Source organism: Haliaeetus albicilla, chromosome 26 (assembly GCF_947461875.1).
Source record: "Haliaeetus albicilla chromosome 26, bHalAlb1.1, whole genome shotgun sequence".
In the NCBI taxonomy this organism is placed as follows: Eukaryota; Metazoa; Chordata; class Aves; order Accipitriformes; family Accipitridae; genus Haliaeetus; species Haliaeetus albicilla.
Window position 1 is genome coordinate 12,399,610 of NC_091508.1, and position 16,160 is coordinate 12,415,769.

At 47.1% G+C, this 16,160-nt stretch overlaps 1 protein-coding gene across 12 annotated transcripts in view; it reads left to right on the plus strand.

Annotated features, from left to right (window-relative positions):
* Positions 1–16,160, plus strand: part of EHMT1 (euchromatic histone lysine methyltransferase 1) — a 123,982-nt gene that overhangs the window by 41,020 nt on the left and 66,802 nt on the right. For 2 of the 12 annotated variants that reach the window (XM_069771276.1, XM_069771267.1), the window contains exon 1: positions 8,852–8,978. The exons of 5 other annotated variants lie outside the window; for them this stretch is intronic. In XM_069771276.1, the coding sequence (XP_069627377.1) occupies positions 8,916–8,978 (63 nt within the window). In that variant the 5' untranslated portion in view covers positions 8,852–8,915. Of the gene's footprint in view, positions 1–2,460; positions 2,596–8,850; positions 8,979–12,662; positions 12,876–15,563; positions 15,869–16,160 lie in introns of those variants that run through there. 5 more of the 12 variants (XM_069771269.1, XM_069771277.1, XM_069771265.1 and 2 more) reach the window with 5 other exon arrangements.

Below are 16,160 nucleotides of genomic sequence, written 5' to 3' on the forward strand. Positions count from 1 at the left end.
AGCATATCTAGAAGATGTTATCGCTTTCTTTTTTATTAAGCTTGTGTTGACTCTTCAGTCTGTGTTGAAAGCAGGTGTGTTTTGAGCTGTACTACTGTATCTTCTGGAGCTATGTGGTAGGAGCAATACAGGATTTCCCTCTTAGATTGTTCCTCCACTGGAACCAGCATACCTAGCCTAGGGTAAGCAAATGACTCTGGCTTTGCTTTTTTTTTCTGCCTGTCCCCAAGGAGACAATATAAATGCCATGCCTCGAGTGTGTATCTATTGAGGGAAAAAGGGATTTTTAAATAGTGATGAACTGTGGTTTTCCCTTAGTGCAGCAAGCCAATTGTTCATTAGTGAAATATATTAATAATTCTCTTATGAACCTTGTTGGTAAGTGAATCTGCTTTAATTCCTTTATATCAATAAGAGCTGCAGGTATGTATGTCTTCGTTACATTAAAAAAAGAAAAAAAAAAAAAGCAAGCAATGCTTGCAAATTGGTCTTTGTTTCCAAGGAAACAAACTTGACATGCTTGAGCTGTGCTAGATGCAAACACTGCTAGATTCAGCAGACATGCCTCGGGATTATATGGTCTGAATATTATTTTTAAACTACCTCCAATTTAAAGGCAGGGGAGAGGACGAGAATAGAATTTTTCGGCAGGGTTTACCAATCTGTGCTTAATGAAAGCACTGTGCGGTATCTTAGAGTTGCCTAATGTGCTGTAGAGAGAATTGCATCCTGTGCTGAAAACGGAGGTCCCTAATGAATGTCCCTGGAGAAGGAGCAGCCTGGGGCCAAATGGCTACCACAGGGCGCTGGTCCTGGGGCTTTGGTGAAATCCTTCAGCAGAAATAGAGGTCTGAGGGGAGCTAAGCATGCGCTCTCTGTGCCAAATTATTATGGTTTATCCTGGGTCACTTTACCAAACGTTCTGTGCTCTAAAAATATTTTAGTAAAATGCAACTCGCCAGCACTTGGCGTGAAAGGCTGCCTGGCGTTCAGAAGTCAAATGCAAATACTATCCCACATGATGTGCTAAAAAGCTGTAGCTTGATGTTGAGGACTGGGCTGAATTCAGGGAATAGATGAGAGAACAATATTATGAGTTGCTTGCGTAGTGCATCTGACATGAATTTGCTGTGGACTGATGAAAATCTTGACTTTAACTTGGTTTATTGCATTGTACAGAAAGTCTCTTAGTATTTTTGTCATTACCTTGGAAGTTTGGTTCAGGAAAAAAGCTGGGTTTTGGCATTAATCTGTCACCCTGTTTTTTTCTGAAATGCTGTGTAAAGCAACTTGCGTTGTGTAAAGCAACTTGATTTTTTTTTTTAAAATCTTCCTTTGAAGAATCAAACAGCATTGAAGCAGACACTGTACATACATGGCAGAAATATTAGCCATGCGTGCAGGGGAAACGAGCATTGCTCGGCAGAGTGCACACACAATTAACGGATTTGAACATCCAGAGTTTCTTTTGGCTTGGGCCCAACATGAGGAATAGGGTATACATTAAAACTTTGTTGGGATTAAATAACCAATTTTTGCCCTGGCCTGCAAAGCTTTACTTTTGCAACAACTATCTTTGCTTTCTGGCGTAGTTCTGTGAGCTGGTAGGGGTCTGTACAGGATATGCAAAGGATATATAGGGAAATACAAGTTTTTAAGGAACAGTCAAGTTCCATGTGCAGATTGCTTGCAGTGTGCAGGTCTGTCGTCCTCCGGCAGTGAAAATGCCTGGTGGACTTCAGCATTGTGTGTCTTTGCATATTTGGTTGTTTGGAAATCTGGAAAGGTTCAAAAAAATTTGAAAAAAACCTCTATTAATTCTTCTTTGAAATGGTCTTACTGCATTGAGGAGACAAGGTAACGATGGAGTAATTTCAGGGCTGACCAGTGAAAAACAAACCTGTCTTAAAATTCAGGTCCTTAGGAAAACATAGCATGAAGTTTATTGTGCTGTAGCCTCTTTCCCCCCCTCTTTCATCCTGCTTTTTAACTTTCTTGCAAATGGTGTTAAAATAATCTTCAAGGTGATAGAGGGTAGACTGGGGTAGGTTTAGCTTTAAGATGGATGGGAAGCACTATTTGCATTGCGAGCTAAAAGCCTCTGTTGAAGCCTGTTGGGGGAAAAAAAATATTAACGGCATTTCATGAAAATATTGTAATTTGTGGAAGGCCCAGTGTGAAAAACCTGCTGGTTTGAGTGTCACTAGGAAATGCTCCTTTTTGCACAAGGCTTGCCTGAAGACAGGATTTTCCTTGCTTTTGTTCTAAACCGAGATGCTTGCTGCCTAAAAACGCCTGCGATCCCTGCAGCAAGAGCTTTACCTCCTTGATAGAGGATGGAAACAGGAAGGTTGGCTGGATCGGGATTAATCCTGCACTTTTTTTTTTCTTTTTTCTTTTTTTTTTTTTGCTAATGACACTTCCTTATGCTTACATTTCATTAAAGCTCTGAAATGGCTGAAGATCAGCCGGTACTGAGCATGCTCCAGGGTGGAGGCTGCACCCATAGAGTGAGATGGATTTGTGGCTGGAGGAGTGATAGGCCTGGAGTCAGGATCTGGAAGGACCAAGCAGCTCCCTGCAGACGGGATGGAGGTAGGGCAAATCCGGCCAATTCCTTCCCGTGCCCCCGGGCTGGGGGAGCGAGGAGACCGGATGAAGTAAGAACTGTTGGAATTGATTCAAAAGCAGCATAGTTAACCACTGACACGAGATGGCTTCAAACCGCTTCCTGCGGGTCAGCGGGGAGGGGTTTTAAAATACTGACCTTTACTGACTGGTGAACCTATATAAAGAACGAACCTGTCTAATGTTAGGGTGGTGACATAAAGCGACAGCAGGCAGGGGCTGGCAGCGAGGGCTGCAGGGACTTGCTGGGTTATGCCTTCGTATTGGAAGGCATGTGATCACGTCTCAGTCGTGGGCTGCGTGGCTCGGTCGCTAATTATTATTAATGGGAAGCCTTGCAGGGCGCAGACCTGCTCCGCAGTTTAAATCTAGATCCATCTGTGATTGTGGGAGGGCGAAAGAATGTAAAACCCAAACTCCCTTTTTTGGGCTTATTTTACATTCCAAGGATTGCAAACAAACCTTGCCACATCAGGGCCTCCAAACTGGCAAGGAGAGGAAGGAATATAGATATGTTTATTCCTTTGGCTGAGAGATTTTCTGTGCTTCTTGCAGGGGTTTAATGTGTTGGCAAGTGGGTTTGGGGGAAGGAAGGGGACTCTCTTGAGTTTCGCTAGGTTGGGCTCTTGGATTTTGTCTGTAGTTGCCAGCTTTTTACAAGGAATGTGTAAGCACCAGCAGGTATGTGCTGCATGAGCCGATTGACTCCAGTTGTTGTACAAGCAAGCTGCGTGGTAAAGTGCCAATAAAACATTTACATTGGCTCTTGATGTTTGTATTAGTGAGGTGTAGGGAAGATCTGACTTTGTGTGGAGCAGGGGGGGGACATCGGCCACGAGCCTCAGCCCTCGCAGATCCTGTCTCCTATGGGAGGTGTGGTATTGAGTGTCTACGCTTGTTTCAGCCTGGCTGTAAGTAAAGGTAAGGCAAGCGGTTTGCCCTACTTAGGGCATTGTGAATACTTTGGTATTACAAAGTTATTGTGTTTATTAACAGAAATCTCTGTGATCATGGTCTATCTTTAGCCTACATTCAGTAAGACAGACTGGCTCTTTCTTCAGGGCAACTCTGGTTGCTTTTCATAGCATGGTTCAGGGGGCAATTGATAAAGAGCAAAACATAGATTTTTATGTTATTGCTGTGTCCCAGGTGATGGTCTCACACACTTGGGTCAATCTGCATGATGAGTCACATCATCACCTAAAGTAACTTGTGTATTTATTGCCTGGTTCTGCATTGCTTGCGTACCCAATGCTTCCTCGGCGTTTTCTGAGCCTTTTTGATAATGTCAGCTCTGCACTAAGTTGGTGACCAGCTTGCTTACTAGTGTTGCTTTTACAGTCCCTGCATAAAAGTCTGCTGGAGCCCCAGCTTGCTGGCCATGCAGAACTTCTCTTACTCTTTAATGGACACTGGCTTGTTTATGGTTGGATGAATGCACAAAGAAAAGCGTTTATGTAAAATAAACGGCATTGTAATTGTAAACTGAAAGGAAAAAGTTTTGATTTTCTTTGGCTTAGATGGGGGCTGCGTTTATGGCTTTTCAGAATTGATGCTGGTGGCTTTTTCTGCTTGTGCTACTCTGGCGTTGAGGTGATCTCAGCACCAAGTTTTCATGTATGGTCTGGCTCCCTTGATGAGGAAATTTGACTTAAACAGTTTCAGATGCTGGAAAAACCACTCGTGTGATAATTTCCTATTGTGCTTGTGTGAAAGGTGTTAGGTAGCCTTAAAGACCCACTGCCACCTTATGGCAGTTGCTGAAAAGCAGCTTCTTTAGAGCCAATTCTGTATACACATCATGCTTGCTTTATTTCTCTGCTCTTCTTAACTAGTGGTATTTGCATGAAGGCAGGAGCTTTGTTTTTAAAGAGTTCATCTGCTCCTTCTGTTCCTTGCAGAAATTTATAATGTCAGCGGAATTGCTTGTAGAGCCATCAACTGCAATATTTCATAGGCGAGTTCATGATTTGGGGAGATATAAAAGCATCATGAAGCACTGATTCTCCTCCAGTGAAGAACTTGCTTATTTTCACGTGAATGCCCTAATCCTTAAAAAAAAATAGGTGTGAGGTCAAAGAACAGGGACACGTTGAACACATGAGGCTCATCGGCAGGATCTACACCCGAGCTCCAGCGTTTGTTTCAGTGGAGTGTTGCAGCAGAAGCGAGATTGAATGTGAGCAGCCATTTTTACAGCCAGCTTTGCTGGCAGAAGACTACTAATAAGCAGGATGGCTTTGCACTGACATGGGTCTGATTCCCACCCCATCTACCGTCCCCCAAATAAAACAATAAAACATTTGTCTGTGGAGCAAACGGTGAGTGTGGTTAAAGCAATGAGCTTGCTTACTGTTACTGAGATGGGATATGCAAGGGATGCTGTATTTAGGACCCTTCTTGAGCAAGGCTGTGTTTGTATGGTAGAAGCTCTTGATATGTGATAGCTGAATGAAAGGGAGAAATCGTGTTTTTAGATTTCCAAAATAGAAGGAACTGTGGTTACTATAAGTTAAAGCTGAAGGAGTTTATAATTGGGAACTGTTAGGAATACAGTATGTTCTAAATTACAGCTGTCTGGCCAATATGCTTCTAAATAAAGTTCTAGGATTGCCCTATAAATGAAATACTCAACGCATATTCTTATCAAAACATAGCAACATCTCCCAGAGAGCTTACATCTCAACATCTGTCGCAACAGCATCTTTTTTCCTCTTTTTTCCTCTTTTTTTTTTTTTTTTTTTTAATCTTCTTCTTGGTGTGTGTAATGTACTCAATGCAGCGTCCCAGAGAACATTTCATGTTTCCTATTAACTAAAAGCAGTTTTCAACTTTGCTGGGGAAAGAGGGGGAGGGAGGGAGATGGCTTGGAAACTCTGGGGGGGGAAAAACAGGTTTTGAAAGCTGGAGAAAGCTGTGGTTCCATAAGCGTGCATTAATGACTGTCTGCTCCTTCAAGTCTTTTACCTGAGCATGGAGGTGGATCTTTGGGCTCCCTTGGAGGATGCTGAGCACAGTGTGTCCTGGGAATGGGCATTCTGGTTAGGAAATGTCCTACATAATGGGTGAGGAGGGAAGGAAGCATTTTAACAGCTTGCAGCAGAGCTGGGGAGCGGTTCTTAGCAGTGCAGAAGCAAATCAGGATTCCAGCAGAAATGCTCCTCTTGTATTGCAAGTCCCTTCAGCTTATTGTGCTTTTGGGATTGCTTCTGAGGAGGCTGAAAAGGAGCTTCAGATTTAAACAACTGAAGGGTCTGGAAAGAGCAGCCTAATGGAAATAAGGAAAACCCCCTGTATTTTGCAGAGCTAAATATTGTTCTTCCTATAGAAAGAAAAATCTCCCCTTGCCTCCCACTTGCGCTTCCCCTGCAAGGGAGCTGTGAAAATGCCGTACATAATGGTGTAATTAAGCAAAAGCCCTGAGGAACCTGGTGTCCTTTGTGAAGGGAGGTGGTTGTGCTGCTCCCTTCCTCCTGAAAATGTGAGATTTATGAAAGGGATATTCGAGCCTTGAATCGGGGAACGGAGGCCAGAGAGCCTTGGTATAAAAATATGTTGTAGTTTTATACCTGGCAGAAGATGTTTTGAAAGAGGGGTGCTATGCTGTCTCATACCAGCTTGGTGGGGAAATTGCTGGAGAGTACTTGGGTTAAATAAAGGGGAAAGCTTTGTGGGGCACAGGCTCGTTCTTATCTTACATCATTAGAAAAACCTCTTCCTCTGCCAGTCTGGAGATGGGTCTCTAACCAGCTGGTTAGAAAAGAGCCTGTGTAGCACTGGACCTCTGCAGAATGGGGGGGATGGGGGTCCTGGGGCAGAAGGCACTGCTCTGCCAGCTGCCAGACCCTGCCTGGGCACAGAGGTAGTGGTGCCAGACTGAGCAATGCCGTGGTGGTCTGGAAGCTTCTCTCTCCTTTTGGATGGCATAAATTTAAGGTCTTATTAATCAATGCACAAGCATCCCCATGAACGCGACACTATGCAGAGATGCTGGTAAGATGCCAATCGATCGTTCTGCTTGAGGTGGTTGTTGAACCATCTGCAATACTCTGATCAGCTTTGCTTTTTTTTGTTGTTGGTTTGGTTTTTTTTAAACAATGTTTAGTGCTTTCAAGGATGGCCGTGAGATGTGAAAAGCATCTCTGGTAGCTTCTGCTGTCAGTGTATATTTAACTTCAGCAGTAAAAACATGTCTAGTGCTGAGATGCAGAGGGGAGTGCTGCCCTTCTGTGTGCGCGGGAAGGCTGAGGCTGCGGTGTGGTTCTTCATCATTATTTTATCTCTGAAAGGGGATGTTGACTGTGGTAGTTCAATTGATACTGCCTTTGTTAATATCTTTGTTTCTATTTCTGGGTTTTTAATGAAAGCTTGGTAATTTCATGCTGCAAGGAAGGGCAACGTGTCAACTGTTTTAAAGCCATCTTTGGTTTGAACTACAGTAATCTTTTGATGCGGTGGATAATACAACTTCTTTCTGTGTAGTCGGTTTTTGTTGCTTTTGTTTGGGGATTTTCGAGTTTGTCTTAAATGAGTTACCTCTACACCTCTCAGCAACTGATAGAAAGGCCAGGAAAATCTCATTTTCTGTATATTAAAACTTAAGATTTACATCAAACAAAAACCCAGTGGGTGAAAGAGAGATCCTTGCTTTGTACTGTCACCTCAAATATTCCTTCTCTATGAATTTCAGTCATCTCGATTTAGCCTTGTGTGTTTTAACTGTTTAGTAGTGAAACTTCTCCAGAGTGTGGAGAGAAAAATAACATCCTTGTAGCCGAGGCAGATCTGTGGCAGGCTCTTCTGCTCCTTTAACTATTGCTGCTTTGCAAATGTGCTTGGACACAGTGGTGAATTAGCTGCTTGGGCTGGAGAAAATGTGGCTTGTTGACGTTTCCAGGCTGTGATAATGCAGTGGCAGGACACGTTCCTGGGATGCTCAGCAGAGGAGAGGAGGGGATGGGTAGAGCAGAGCAGGTGATGGCTTCGTGCTTGTGCTGAAGGCCTGAATTTGCATGCCTGCTTTTGGTACAAGGTGTAAGGCAAACAAAATCCTTGGGCTCTTCAAAATCTCACTATGGATTTCGATTGGCTTTTTTTCTCCCTACAGTGCAGGCTGCTCCCTGCCACCCCCAGCCCACTGTAACACATTACACTGAGCTCGTCTTCATTTTAATTTCTGCTCTTTAAGAGAACTATCTTCTGTGGTCTTATTTTTTTGAAAACTGTTTTTTCTTTGGCCAAGAACAAGCGGGTGGTGCCACAGTCCATTTCTGAGCTTCCTCTTCCTTCTGGCCTCTTCTCCGGGGTTGCCGGTCGCCCTCCCCCTGCTCGGGTGGGAGGTTCTCCAGCACGACACCCAGCTCCAGCAGCCTCCTGCTCCTGCCTCCGATAAATGCCAGTCTTGCGCTTGAATCCCTTCCAGCCGATCTCTGCTTACAGATGTTCCTGAGAGTTGCTCTGGCAGTTTTACTGGGAGCTTGAGCAGATACAAAGGTTGCCAAGAGTTTATGCTTAATTGTTAAGTGGAACAGAGACAAACTACTTTTATTTTGAAGCTAAAATTTCTTCTTTTAGCTTGCTGACTAGGCCAGCTGCATCATATGGTTTGACATAGGCTGAGCTCAGAGCTCCTGCACCTCGTCGTGCACTATCACTTCATGAGGGTTTCCCCCCCTCATTCCATTTCCCCCCCCTCTTCTTAATGACTGTGTTTTGTGATACCTTTTTAAGGTTGGTTGTACCAGGTCAGGTTGTCTTATTAATCCCCAAAGTGAAAAATAGCTCCCCTTTAGCTCAGCAGATCGGATCTCGAATGCACTTGCAGTTGGACACTGCACACTGAACCAGTTTAACCCGTGTGCCTTCATCCCAGTGCTCAGAGGTTGGGCGCTTTATTAAGCAGAACAAAATCGGCACGGGAGCATCCCCAAGCTGCACAGCATCCCTCCCTGTCCCTCCTGCCTCTCCTTTTCTTGCGGGCAAGGGCTACTCTTGAAGGCCACCGAGACAGAACACCTCACTCTATGGTTTAAAAGGCTTTTTTTTTTTTCTCAGGCAAGCGATCAGTTTTGAGGCCTGGCACCCTGTCAGAAAGTTGACAGATGATCTGCATTACCGGTGCGTCCCCGGGATGCCCTGGATAATCGCGCTCCAATGGACGCCCTGGAGCCGGCAGGTTCTCTGTGAAATGGCTGCAGCTTGGAGGGAGCAGTGAAATGGTCTCCTCTGGGCATGCTCACTCTGTAGAGGGAGCTTTTATCACATGAGCAGAAACTGAATCACTGCTCATGAGGATCTGGAATATGCAACTCTTTGAGTCTTCACCAGAAGAAGACAACAGATGTCTGCAGGTACCGCAGGGTCCACCTCCCATGCCTCGCAAAGAGCGGCTTCCCGCTGGCCCTGGCCACAGGCAGGCTGTCTCCTGCTGGGGAAGGAGAAGCCTCGGAGAGGAGGAAGACAGTTCGGGGAATCATGGCTGGGGGTTATTTATTTATTTGTTTCTATATACATTTATTTTCCTGCCCTGTGCGCAGGCGGGCAGGCGGGGCGCGCTGGCGAGCTGGCTGGAGGAGGCTGGCCAGGCTCTGTCTGTGCTGCGATGATTGTTGCCTTGTGCTGTGCCATGGGCTTGCAAGTACTTCTGCATCTGATGTCGCCTGCTCCGGGGAGGCTTGGGCTTTGTTTTCTCGCGTCCGGGTGGTCTTTTATTTGTCTTGTGGGGTGGGGAGGTTTGTTTGGTGTTGGGCTTTGGGGTTTTTTTTTTGGTGGTGGTGGGGTTTTTTTGGTGTTTTTTTTTTTTACTATTATTATTTTTTAAAGTGTGAAGTTTCTGGAAAATTCTCCCAGGAGCCCTCTCTTCTTGTAAGCAAGAAGAGCAAACGCTGCGGTGTCCGAGCTGCTTGAAGACTGAACTCCCAAAGGGGAGGAGAGGGCCTGTGGCCACATGGCACCTCCTCACTAGGTCTCCTTTGACAGCCTCTGCTTGCATCAAGCAAGCCTACAGCTCACTTCTTGGGGTAGAGGCAAGAGCGAACATTATTTTACCAGGAAGAAACAATCCTTTTTATTTTGGGGTGGCTTCCTCCCCTCTTTCTTCTTTTCTTTTTTTTTAAATAGTAGCTTGCAATCCAAGGGAACAGCTGATTAAAACGGAACATCCATGGTTGATTTCATGGCAGGAGGCATGTCTGCAGCTTATTTTAAAAGTTGCCTAAAGTTCAGACCCCTGGCCCTGCCATGCTCTTGGGGTTTTTTTGCTGTCATTTGTGTTATACGCAGACAGGCTGCCACAGACCTCGGTGGGACTTGGAGCAGACACCGAAGGTCCCAGAGCCATGGGGGGTCCGGGCACCCCTGCCAGGGGGCAAAACACTGGCCTGAGCTTGCCATGCTCAAGGGATACCCCTGAAGCTGCCATGCAGACACAATATTGAATTTTCAATCGAGGAGTGAGACATGAAGATGGCATTTAAAAGATTAGGGAGCTTACAGGACGATCTGTGATACTTAATCTAAATATCCATCGTGTCTCCACTGGACTATAAATATGCTCATTGTTCATCATCTAGAAGATATGTGCTAAAGGAAAAGGCATCAGAAGAAGTCATGAGGAGAGAAACAAGATTCCTTTTTAACAGTGAAGAGCAGAGGCCTTGATGTGCTGCCCGATCAGCTCCCATCCAGGGGAAAAAATGTGCTTTGAGTTTGATGAAGGTTGAGGAAACAAGCAACCAAAAAACCGATGAGGTGTGCAACGTGTGCTCCTGTGTTGTGGTGACCATGATGACACTGGTGTGACAGCTGGCCAAAAAACCCTAATGCTCCATCCCTGCCGGCTGATGCCCTTTGCAAGCATCTGCAGAGAGACGCTGAAAAGCCTGACCTACTTTGGAGGGAAGAGAGAAACCCAAGGTCCGGACTTCGTGCTGCTGTTCAGCAAGGGTTAAGAGCCCCAAAGTGAGGCCTTGAGGTTTTTCCCCTTCACATATTTAACTGACCTTTAAGGGCCAGCATGAGCTCTTCCCCTCTTCCCAAGAACAGGTTTGGAGACAGCTGGGCTCTGCAGCACACATGGGGCATATTTTCTGCTGATCAGCCTGTTAGACAAAGCCTGGGCCTGGCAACAGGGGTGCAGGGGGTAGGATCAGGCCTATGACGTTGTGGGCTTGGGCTGTGGTGGTTGTCCTGGGGCCAGCACTGGTCCCTGGCTTCCCTGACCTCTCCCATGCGGTGCCATCTCCTAATGAAAGAGGATTGCATGCATCTTGTGCAATGGAAGGGAGCTATTTTATTCAGGTGAACAAGGAGTTTTAAAGAACTTTGCCCTCCTGGCCAGCTGGTTTGGGGAAGGGCTGGCTTGACTCCTGCTGCTCCTCTTTGTTGTCCTTTTGCTGGTCTTCCCTGAAGTTTTTCCTTCTCCCCTTCCCGCTCCTGGAGCTGAGAGTGGTCGAGGAATCGCTGCAGCGGGAGGGTTACCTTGCTTTTGGTGCAGCCGAAAGGCTTGGGGCTCTGACAGCGCGCACGCTCCCTGCTTGTGAGGCTCAGAGGACCATATGTTCCTGCAGTGACATGTAATGTCAGTGATTTGGAAACGAGTCTTGAATTTATAACCCTTAACTACCATTTTCAGCCAGTTATTTCTAACTCCTGTGAATTTAGTTTTGACACCAACCCCTCTTTGCAGAGGAGACCCTTAGACCCCTTGGTGTTTCCCTGGTCTCGTGGGATCCGTCCCTCCCTGTGCCTGTGTGAGCTCCCTGGTCTCTTGGGTGGAGGAGGAAATGTCTGGCTTTGCTGTATGGTGGCATTGGTCCTGGAGGGGGGCAGAGGAGGAGGACAGGCAGCAGGCAGCACTGCCTACCAGGATTTACAGTAGTCAGGAAAGCAGCAGGAGCGAAGCTCACAAACTGTACGAGCTACTTGGAAAGTGTCCTTAAAAAAAGAAAAAAAAATTAGAGGGAAAAAATGTAGAGGAAGCTTTTTTAAAAAAAATATTCTGGGATCCAACATCACAGCTTGCTTCCCCCAAACCAGGTAATTTATTTATCTTTTTCCTTCAGTCCCCATCAGGAGGGGGAAGGCTGGTGGACGTGGTGGAGAAGGGTCGAGGCAGTGGGGGTTAAGAAGATCTGATATGCAAGCGTCTTCCCTGCAACGCTGCCATACTGTGTCGGAGCAGCACAGTGCCTCTTGCAGAGGAAGATTTTCACAACTTGTCCTTGTTCCAAGGATGAGGAAACCTCCAGCTCTTCTGGCATTTTCTCTCCGTCATAAGTCAGAGCTGCTTTCACCTATAAAGTATGATCAGCACGGACGGGGAGAGGACTGGAAAAGAGAGGGGGCTCAGAGCAACCTTGCAAGGCTTTTCATAGAGCTCTTGGTGTTAAATGAGGAACTTTTCCCCTCCTCCTCTCCTCATTTTCCTGTGTGCCTGCAAAAATACTCTGGTTTGCATTTAAAGGAGAAAACTGTATGTGCTGGGACTAAGCCAACTTGTTTATTCAAGGGAAATACCATATTTCCAACCCTTTCTCTCGCAGAGGAAGGCTTGACGGAGGATGGCAGACTGGGCTGGGTATTGTATTTTTAGGTGACATCGAAGCACAGTTGTGATTTGAAGAAGCTAAAAATCATGGCTGGCATTTTGCATCGAGCTCTGCAAGACCTCTCCTCCCCACTACCTCCAACCCCCAAAGGGGTTAACTTCTCCCTCCAAAACAGGTGGATTTTGACCTAAATCAAGGAGAGAAAAGGAAAAAAAAAAAACCCCAAACAACAACAACAAAAAACAACAAAACCACCACCACAAACCCACAGCCTGCTACTTTCCACGCTTTTGCAATTTCCCTTCTCCAAAGCGGATTTTTATTGTGAGGGGCTGGGGGGCCGCGAGCGGTCGGGAGGCAAACGCCTGCTCCTCTCCTCCTGTCAAAAAATGGCAGGTCAGTGTGTGTCTGTAAACAATGCAGTTATGAAATGGCAGCGCCAGGCCGAGCTGAGCATGCTCGGGAGCAGCCTGTAGGGGGAGGTGAGCCGAGAAAGATGATCTAATTCAGTGCAATTCTTGGGATTGAAGGAAAAGACCAGGCTCCACTCTTAATGACAGAGCAGAAAAAAAAGGCCCCACGCCGGGGACGAAGCCCGTAGGCCATGGAGGAGAGGGTGTGAGGATCTCCCACCTCTAGGACTTCGGGTGCTGGGCAGCGCTGTGTCGCTTTCTCACCCTCCAGGAGAGTAAAGCCTTGGTGAGGTTTTGCTGTAGTTATTAGAGGGACAGGCCCGAGGGTGCAAGTTTTACTTTTTCTTTCTTTTTTTTTTTGTCTTTTTTTTCCCCCCTTCTCCCTGACTGCTTTTCCGGCTTGCAGGCGTCGCCGTCTTGGTGCTGGTCTCTCGATGGCTGGAGGTGACCCAGACGGAGGTGGTGTGGGCAGCTGAGCGAGGTCCTCCAGCTCCCAAGGGAAGCCCACGCGGGGCTTTCCCTTCTCCGCCAACCCGACAAGCCCTTCCACTGGGCACTGGCGGGACGGGCAGGGGGAGAGGGAGCTGCTCCGCTGGCTGTGGTGGTTTGGGGGTGGGAGGAAGAGGAGAGCGGAGGCTGAAGAGGTGCCTGAGCCCTGTTGATGGGGGTGAGCTGCTTTCCAGCACCCTGGCCCTGGGCTGCTGCAACCTGCTTGCTCCAGGCTCCTCTTGGTGCTACGGTTTTACCCTGGCTAAGCCTTCCTGGGGACTGGGTGTTTCTGAAATGGCTGGTTTGCTTTTGGTAGAGATAGTGATGAATCTTGGTCTCCATTCTTCCCCCTCTCCCCTCATGGGTGCTAGGAGAAGGCAGGCAGCAGCTGTACTCCTTGCTAACCTCAGCCTGTGGAAGGAGGAGGTAGATGCCTTTGTCTGCTCTTCATTTACACTTGCCTGCACATACAAGTTGCACTGGCTTTAACTCTACTGGGACACAGCTAGATGGATACGAAGCTTCGCAGCATGGAAGCAGTGAGGAAGCGTAAATTGATCTCCCCTTTACAGGAGGGCATGGGCTCTGCAAACCCCCCTTGCCTGAAGCCTGCACGCCATTGTGGACCGCGTTGTCTTACGAGAAGTCATTTTAAGTCCTGTTGTGTTTCATGCACGTGTCTCCTTGTTCCCAGCTGTTGCATGCAGGGACTTGTGCCTCGTTTCTACCCTTCCCCCTGTTTCGGGAGTTGATTTGTGTGGCTGGAATAGGAGAGAGGACATGGGGATCGAGAAGGAAATGTTTCTTTTCTTTTAGGAAGAGTCTGATTGAAAGGAATTCAGGAGACAAAAGAATTGCAAAGAATTTGATTTGGGGACAAACTTCAGGCTGAGGGCAGTGCTTGTTGTGAGCTACAGATAAAATTCCATGTTCACATGATTGCATGAGGCTTACAAGAAAGTGGCCTTAACCTAAAAAAAAAGGAGCTTGGAGACTGGTGACTGCTTTGTAGGCCAGGTATGCTGGTGGTTACGTTTCCTTCCTTCCCCAGATCAAATGCTGCTGCTGCTTCTAATGACAGGCCCGTGGTCAGCGTCTCCACGAGCAGTGATCCCAGACCTTGCCCATGCACAGCAGGACCTGAGTGGTGCTGAGATCTGAAATGAGCAGCCTTCATGTGCCTACAAAAGAAATACTCTCTTTCTACAAGCATTTTCTTAATCATTACTTCCTATATAATTAAGTACAAAATGTTTGTCTTCTCTTTAAGGCAAATGTTATTACAAGCAAGTTGGTTTGAGTTGTGGTTCTTTTTAGGAGAAAAAGGGAGGAAAAAAATGAGTGAATGAGAATCTGCTGCTGCTGGGGTTGCATCATTTATTGAGAGCTTTGCCTCTCCTCCTTGCTACAGTGTGTATTGCAAACCTCACCGCTGCCTTGCACAGGAGGTGAAATCCTGCCCTGCTGAAGGGCTGGCGAGAGCTTTGCCTGAGCCCCAGCTCTGCCGGGGAGCTGGCGTTGGGACGCGTGCCTCAACCGCTCATGGGGAGCAGTGCCCGGTGGTGCCACCTCTGAGGGGTTGGTGTCCACCTCCCAGCTGGAGGCTTTGCAGGCCGGGCAGGATCAGTCCTGCCTGTCCCGCCGGGTCTGCAGGCAGATGTGTTGGTGCAGCTGCTGCCCCGAATGGGAGCAAGCAGACTTTCAGAGGGTCCTCCTGCTCCCAGCCCTCTTTCAGATCGACTTTAGCTGCATGGCTGTGATCAGAATAATGCTGCTGCAAAGCCTCAGGTTCCTAGACGGTTGATTTTTAAGACAAAAAAAAAAAAAAAAAAAGACCCTGGTGAAGGTAGACATCTTAGCACATCAACCTCCGCTCCTTCCTGGTCTGCCTGGAGAGAGCTCTGGTTCATGATGTAACTCACTGGTCTCTTGGGCTTGGTAAGCTGCAATATGTTGGAGTTTTGCTGTGCATGTATTGTCTTTGCCTATAAAACCTGTTTGGACCTTTGCAAAGGGCACCCGGATGGCTGATGAAAATGCCAAGGAGGAGGCTGAGAAAGCTCTTTCTGTGTTCCCAGCTTTGTTCTTTTTCTCTTCTTCTTTTTTTTTTTTTTTGTGGGCTTTTTTTTTTGTTTTAAAGGCACCACTGTAGTTTCTAGTCGTCGTCTGTTTGGAAATGCTGCAGAGCCTTTCCTTGGCTGGTCTGACCCGTCTTCCATCCCCTCCAAAGACCTCGCGGAGGAGAGGAAGCCTGTTTTCTTGTAAACAGAGGTGGAGGGGAAAAACTAAACCAGCACTAGCTCTTCTCCTTGGATCCTCATGGCATTTAAAACCCTTTCAAAGACCTAATCAGTCTTTCTTAAGATGCAATATTTTTTTCTTCTCCTTGAAACTTAAAAATAAAAGGGGGGGGGGATGTTGTGTGGAGATAATGCTTCATTGCTGGTGGCATGTACTCTTTATGGAGGCTCTCCAGCCACTGAAGGTTAATAATCAGTCCGGGGTCGGCGAGGGAATGGAGGCGGACGGCTGCGGGAAAGGGGGGAAGGAGAGAAAAAAAATGGAGCGAGTGAGACTTTTATTGTGAAGCAGCCTGTGCTTGGCAGTTGGCTTTTGTTGGGACTGCTGCAAGAGCAGACATTTCTCGGCGGGGAGGGTGGGTATAGGATTTCCCTGCCAATCGGGAGCCGACGGATTGGGGCATGGGGAGTGTGAGCAGAAAGGGAAGTTTGCTCTGAATTTGAGAGAGGGGAGGGAAAAAAAAAACCCAACACACACACAAAAATGGAGGTATTGACACTTGCGGTGGAGTGGCTGCTAAGTTGGCTGGGTGGAGCCGTGGGCCGGTGGGAATGAATGGGCAGTGCTGCCCGGCTGGCGGTGGGTGCCCGGTGGGTGCCCCTCGGTGCTGGGTGCCGGCTGCCGCATCTGCCGGGTGGTGATGGAGCAAGGAGGGGAGAGCGCTGGCCTGGGGGGAAGAGGCTTCGAGCGCTTTGCAGGGGTTTCCTGTAACTTCCTTTTGATCAAAATGCTTCAGAATTCACAGTTGACTTTTTTTAATTATTATTTTATTTTCTACCTT